General features: G+C 42.3%; 1 protein-coding gene across 3 annotated transcripts in view; it reads left to right on the top strand.

Moving 5' to 3' along the window:
• The window catches only part of LOC131891838 (uncharacterized), a 25,189-nt gene extending 19,367 nt beyond the window's left edge, over positions 1-5,822 (top strand). For all 3 annotated transcript variants that reach the window (XM_059241511.1, XM_059241512.1, XM_059241510.1), the window contains exon 5: positions 4,912-5,822. In XM_059241511.1, the coding sequence (XP_059097494.1) occupies positions 4,912-5,627 (716 nt within the window). In that variant the 3' untranslated portion in view covers positions 5,628-5,822. The remainder of the gene's footprint in view (positions 1-4,911) is intronic.
• Positions 5,823-7,398: the final 1,576 nt, after the last annotated feature.

Consider the following 7,398-nt stretch of genomic DNA (forward strand, 5'->3'; position numbering starts at 1 on the left):
GTGTATGTCATTAACACTATGAATTTTAGGGCCCTGAGGGGCTAGACCTGCACTGTTTGAGGAGCTTTGTTCCAGCTGTTGGGTGGGCCAGAATTGTAAAAAAAATATTTTGCCCTACCTCGTTGCCAATGGTGGCAAGTCTTGCCCTTGAGGTCGCAGGCCACAATCCCATCTTTGAATAAGACGGGAACAATTTTTCGCCATCAAGTAGTGGTAAACTAATCGCGTTCCAAACCCGCTATGGACCATCCACGGATCTGAGCAGTTCTTTCCATAGAAGATAAAATAAGTCTAAAAGAACAATGCTATGATCAGTGCGGTTTTTTCTCTATCTAGGTTGAAATCAATTTCACCTTTGTCTTCTTGATATGACATTGCTGTCTTGACAATAACTTTGGAGAATGTAGATGCCTTGAGCGGACCTACGCATTTGATTTGAACTTTGAGCCCCATGTTATCCCCTCACAGATATTCGTGCCATTTGTGCATTGAACACCTCGGCAATCCGCAAAATGCAAAAGCATTGGCCATACACATATTTCAAGCTCGGGCTCAGAGACATTCTGGAAATTTAATTTAGAACAAACAAATCAATGCCCAGATTTGTAATGTCTTGATTCAAATTTTTCAATTATTTGTGCGTCCATGGAAATCGGAACTCCATGGCGGTTTAACGACCAACCACTTGGTTGGCTAAAATGTCCTTTCTCGTGATTCATGAAAAAAGTTGCGCACCTTAGAGAATTGGCTTCGTGAGCTAGTCTCCGGCAATGTAAGGCTTGATTGTGTTGAATTTTTTAAATAAGAACTTATTGTGATGTCGAAATCCTCACAGCAGACCTGTGCCAACTGCATTATAAAATGCATTTTTTGCGAACTTTCCTTACCGCTCTTAGGAATGGAATTCCAATACGGAAAAAACGTGTCATTATGCTTAACTTATATTCATATGACATCTGCTCCATCAACGAATAGAGTTGGCAGATGTGGCAAGAAATTGCGACCAATAAATTATCGAAGTCTGACTTAAGTCCTGCCACTGGATCAACGCCTTACATACACCCTACGAATATTGAGGGGCAGCAAATTGAACAATGCAGGAGCCCGAGAAAAAAAGAGAGTTGACTTCATTGTTTAATTAGCCTGGATTCTCGAGGCTTTGAAGGTGCTCTCCAAAAACGACACATACTTTGTGGTATTCTTTGCACTCTAATTTGAGTTGTTCAGGAAGGGTACCCATGTACATATATACATAATAGACTGATTAGTTACTCTTAAGGAATATGGAACCTACAAGTTTGAGAACCTTTGAAAATATTTATATTCTGATGTTTTTCATGAACTTGCCAGAACCAAGAATTTGTTTTTTAACTCTTGTTGTCAATAAAGGCAAATTGGACAAAGCTTTTCTTGAAACTAATGATAATAAAAAAACAAGCCCAGGTTGCAAATAAGGATGCAATTACACTTCAAAGATGCTTTATATTGTTATGGATCGTATCTGAACAGTAATCTAAGACTTAACTTCCATAAGATCAATGGTCTTGTCAATACAACAGCTTTCCAGTAGGGACACTTCAAGTTTGGATGGCTGGTGTCAGGATGTCCGGGATAGGTATTGAGATCACAGCATGGAAGAAAATTCAAGTCTCTCCCGGAGATCACCAGTTTTTATACCAAAAGAAAACTACTTGTTATTATTAGAAATCGACTTCAGCCAATGCCATTCTTTGCAAGTCCTCAGTGGGTTTCTCTTTGTGGGGTTTTGTTTGATAAAATATGCTCATTCAACATTTTCCAGTGTGTTATACAATCGTCTTGTCCTAGGAAAGAGATGGCAGGTGGGACCCTGAATTGTCAAGTGGAGACATACGTCAGGGCGCCAATTTCTCATCAAAATAAACGAAAAAAAAATTTTCGGCTTAAACAATCCCAACCTTTCTAACCTCTTGTATTGGAGAGGTTAGAAAGGTTGGGATTGTACAGTACTCAGAGAAGGTACGAAAGGTATCTGATATTGAACGTTTTCGAAAGCATTCATGAGCTTTGTCCCAACCCAGGATTTAGGGTCAATTGTAGTGACCGTAGAGGCTTAACGTGCGTTTTGAGAGCACCTTCAAGCCCTCGAGAATCCAGGCTAATTAAAACAATGAAGTCCAACTCTCTTCTTTCTCGGGCTCCTTCATTGTTTAATTTGCTTCCCTATAATATTCGTAGGGCTTATATAGGCGTTGATCCAATAGCAGGATTTAAGTCAGACTTGGATAAGTTTTTGACCAAATATTCCGATCAAACCTTATATTCAAGATTTCCAGATCAGCCAACTCCAATTCGTTGGTTGATCAAAATAATATAGATTTGTACATCATTTATCCATGTCATATTAGGATGATGTACTCGATTGTGGACGGAACAAAGGCCACGTCCATCTCGGGTTCCGTGAAGGGCTGCAAAAGGGGATGGTGTTCTTCTGGGCAGCCTTGCACATCCTCCACTACTGTTTCCGATGTTGATGCAAACAGTTCTTGACAGTGGAGGAGGAATTTACTCACGGGAATTTCAGAGTTGGTGGTGGGCTTTTGGCACGTTTGTACCAACCCGCCATCCTGGACGGGGCCGATGAAGAGAGCAGGTTCTCCACTTCCAACCTTTGGTGGGCTGACTCGGCGCTCCGCAGAGACTTGTGATATGCCATTCTTGCTATCGCATATTGCTCCCAAGTCTCCGGTGTTTGGCTCGTTTTGGCACTTCGCAGTTTTTGGAGCATTTGACCCCTCAGCTCTTGATGGTAGGCGCTGAACCACGGGGTCTTGAGTCCTCCTTTGCAGGGAGGAGGACTCTTGAAATGATTGCGAAATGCCTTGGGCCACTGCAGCTGGATTGCTCACAACCCCGGTGTTGATGGATAGCTGCAGGGCCTTAAGTTGAGCCGCGCACTTCTGCACAGTGACCACGCACCTCCCATTTCGAGTTACGCCCAGATGATGGAAATTTCTGGGCATCTTGAAGGTGACTGAATTCGGGAGGTGATCAGAAACGGCCAGTAGATGGACGAAACTGGGCGGAGATGGAATCTGATATGAAAATGTGGTCGAGTACAGAGGCGCCCCGGGAGTAGGTGTTATTTACTGAAGAAGAAGTCTCCAGACGTCAAGATCTTGTTTTCAGCTAGGGAGAAACGGTGGTAATTGATACCGAATTCTACCTGGCAGAGTCCCTAGAGACTTTGGCAATCAATGGCTCTGATGGGCACAAGAATGGCCTCGTGCTCTTGGAAGAGGTCGAATGGCTCAATGCCCACACTTATAAGGGCCCTTATTTGCAACGTCACACGGCCCAAAGAAAACGGGAAGAGGCACAGTAGGTTGCTACATAAACTGCATTTGCCTTGCCTTGAGCGCAATTTCTTTTCCGGACATTATGTGACCCGAGGCACTAATTGAAAATAAGATTTTGATATAATTAGTCAAAAACAACACAAACGTATTATAATTCAATAACAAGGAATTGGCCCAATCGGCCCTTTATTTGGTAGAGGTTGAATGGCAAAGCGCCCTCTGGAGTGCAGAACTCAAAACATATTTCGTGCAGTGTAAGGGGACTATTAAAAGTTGTTGGCTATTTTTTTTTTCCCTGGACTCAAATCACCCATGCAGAGGCCTGGGCGTGGCATCAAGACTGGACTTAAGCGTGCAATGTATCCAAACACACATTTGGAAAGCTTTTCCCACCTTCAGCTGGATATGTTCATCGAACTTTCCAATATTTTAGAGGATTACGCCTAAATCTTTCATAGAAGAGACCTGCTCAATATTTTTACCTCCATTATCTACGAGTAGAGTATGTATTCAAAGGAATTACTCTCAGTAACCCAAGAACAGATTCTTTCTAGTGTAGGTCTTTTGCAAGGCTACTGGAATCTTGGCCATTCCTAACAGAAACTAACTTTGTATCATCTGTACAAAAGGGGGGACTGGCAGTAATATCAAGCTTTGGAAGCGGGGCTACGAATATTATAAAAATTAGGGGCCCTGGGGCACACCTGACTTGATTTTCGACAGAAATCGGCCTATAGTTACTGATATGCCGGTATTTACCATTTGAAAATTGGAACAACGTGAGCTAACTTTAGTGAATATGGAAACTTGCCATGATCCAAGATGCAACGCATCAAGTACGAGAAAACAGGAGCAAGAACAAGTGAGCATCTCATCAGAAGCTGAGATGTCACGCCATCAGGACCAGGAGAACTTGAAAGCTTAAAAACGATGATCTTCCCTACTAAGTGTGCTTTTAAAGCCTGAAATATACTGTAAAGTTTGATATGAACGGCCCTGTAATTTCAGTTTAGTAGTAAACAGCCTTTTTTCATTTGTGATATAATGATTTATCACGTTGCTCCAAGTCTCTTAAAAAGGTATTTTAAATTTTGCCATTACATGGCGCTCTAACAAGGATGCTTCATACATTATTTGCTATTTGAAGTATAGTCCTCTCATTAGACCTTTGACATTGATGCACTTGACAAAGTAATGGATTCTTTTTTTGGATTTTTTGACTGACTTAGACATGAGGGCCCTCAGGGAGAGTTAGTCTGGAGCAAAAAGGGAGACCAGACCCCCTGTCTGTTTTACTTTGGCTTCCTTCCTCTTTGAACGCCCACCCTAACGTGCGTTTTTGGACTTGACCCGTCACTTTCTGTAACTCAGAGCTTGACTCTTGTATGACGGGACAATAGCACCATAACAAAAGCGACATAAAGGCCAGATTATCGTGTTTTCTTTTCCCCTTGAAGCCATAAATTCAATGGTCACATTAAAACTGATTTAAAGACAGAAGTCCATTTTTTACAATTCTCAAATCTTTAGTATTGGACTTTTCTGATAATCCGTTGATGATTGGATGTTCTAGGATCTGAGGGATGGTTGCCCTTTCCTGCCATGATTAATGGTCACAATAGAGGCTCCCTGGACAATGTGGGCGGGAAGCTCTTGGCAATTGCAGGGGCTATAGGCGGCACTCCGACAAAGTTTGTGGAAACTTTCGATGGCACAAAGTGGGTCGAACAGCCACAACTCTCACATCCACGAAAAATCTTTGCTACCGTGGTCATCAATAGCACTTCAATAGCATTAATTGGGGGATATAACCGGGCTAGCTCCGACTTCAAAGATATTGGGTCCGATTTTCTTATCTTCCATGTGGACACAAAACAATGGACCATTCTTGAGGATTATCCACACAAACAGGCGGGTTTATCATGCTGCAACTTTGACGGTGGAGCAGTGCAAGGCATTTTCTGCATTGGAGGATTTGGGCTTACTAGTACAGAGGCTCCTGCCAAGCAAGCCTTCATTTTTGATTGGAGTACGAAAATATGGGCGAGAATAGATCAATTTGACTTCAGCGACGACGTCGAATACGCTCGCGGTCCCATTGTTCAGTTTAAAAACTCACTTTTCTACAAACCCATAAGTACCATGCCAGGAAATAATCCGCAGGAAAAAATCTTCAAGATTGACTGGAATGCGACGAACCCAACTTGGATCGATATGGGGATGGATTTCCTTGAGAGTGGTGTTTCTGAAGCCTTGTTTCTAATAGCTGACTCATATACAATTACATAGAATTCAATAAAGAAATGAGATAGAGGCTTTGTCATTCCTTTTATTACTAGGGCTTTTATTTAAAAGGCAAATAAACATGGCTAGAAACACACATAGAAATGAAACAGTGTTCAAAAATCGATTGAAATTGCAAATTTCACAATACATTGTCTCCTTTAATTAATGAATTCAATATCCGCCCACGAATGACTTTAAACCATCTAAGCTGAAATCGAATCATTGCTAACCCAGTCTAACTGAACCTCTCTTCAAGGGCCTTGGGGCACCAACAAAATCAAGTTTTCTGATCTGACTTAAATCATCTTGGATTCACATTTTTTGCCTAACGTACAGGGTCTTTAAGCAAAAATGAGCGATCGTTTCGTTTGAGTTTGTCTCGTAAAACATTGGCTGTGTGTAGTCCTTTATTTTGACGACAATAAATAGGAGCGAACGAGCTCTCGTTTGTGTCTGAACTGCATCTCTTGCTCCAAAAATGAGCAAAAACGCTAGTGCGTCAACTATTTCCTGGACGTCCAAGTGATACATTCTAAGAATAAAGGCATTGTCAACATCAGTTTGGCCGCCATTGGCCGCATTAAGAGAGCCAAAAAAAAAGGAGGTCGGTTTAGACTCGGAGACGATCCCTGGAAATGGACGCCACAACAAGAAACAAGATGAGACCTACAGCAAAGCCCTGAAAGCCAAAATGATGGCCAACCCCACCAAGAGCATGAAGAAGCTCAGTGACGAGCTCCAGGTCTCCAAGCCCACCACCATCCATTCCACTGTTCACCTCGATCTTGGCCTCAAATCTTTTCTTCATGTTCCGAGGCACCTCCTGACCGACGCCAGGGCGATAAAACGCCGGAAAAAATGCTACAAGATCCTCAACTTCCTCAGACACCATGGCCTCACCATCAAAATCTTCAGTGATAGGAAGATTTCCATGGTGGACCAGGTTTTCAACCAGAGCAATAGGAGATGGATTAGAGGGGAAACTACCCAAAATATTTGATTACCACAATTACAGCTTAATGAGATCTTCCTATCAAAATCTAGACACAGGAATTTTGAATTGAGGGGGTATTTACGATTTTCACCTAATTTCAAAGTGTCCTTTTTTTAAAGCGAATTATGGGGTGAAGCGAGATCTCCAGCCCAGGGGTATCTCGATTTCCCCGCTGTGCACATAATTTGATTTGTTGGAAAATCATTCCCGAGCATCGGCTAAAATAAAACGTAAAAAAGAAAAATAAGAATTTTAACGAAAATACTTGGAAGTGTTCCATCAGAGGAGGGAAGAAGAACATCAATCTCCGATTCCTAAATGTCCCTGATTGTTGCGACACGAATCAATTAAGGGAGCGCCCTCGTGGATTTTCCATACCAATCCCCCATTTGAGAAATGAAATATATGCAGGATATAACGATCCGAGGCTTTCGGGCATCGCCAATGGAAATAAGCCCATCCTGATCGAGGTTCTAACACCCGTACCACCGTTCATCACCGTATAGGAACAAGAAGAAGAATCCGTTTATTGCACAAAAGTCAACCTCGACGCTGTTTTAAATGTCAGCAGGAGGGACGCATGCAAGAAGAATGCCCTTCCAACTCACTCAATGAAGTTGGCTAAGGAGATCGCAAGACCACTGAATGTGAATCTGCGCCTCTTAGGAATGATGAATATCGTGATAGTTCAGCAAATGATATTGGGCGTGGAGCATCAGACTAGGGATCAGTGGAATTCTTCTTGACACAGAAGAGCGCTACCGTTGAGCACGCTGACAC

The sequence above is a fragment of the Tigriopus californicus genome, chromosome 12 (assembly GCF_007210705.1).
Source record: "Tigriopus californicus strain San Diego chromosome 12, Tcal_SD_v2.1, whole genome shotgun sequence".
NCBI classification, from domain to species: Eukaryota; Metazoa; Arthropoda; class Copepoda; order Harpacticoida; family Harpacticidae; genus Tigriopus; species Tigriopus californicus.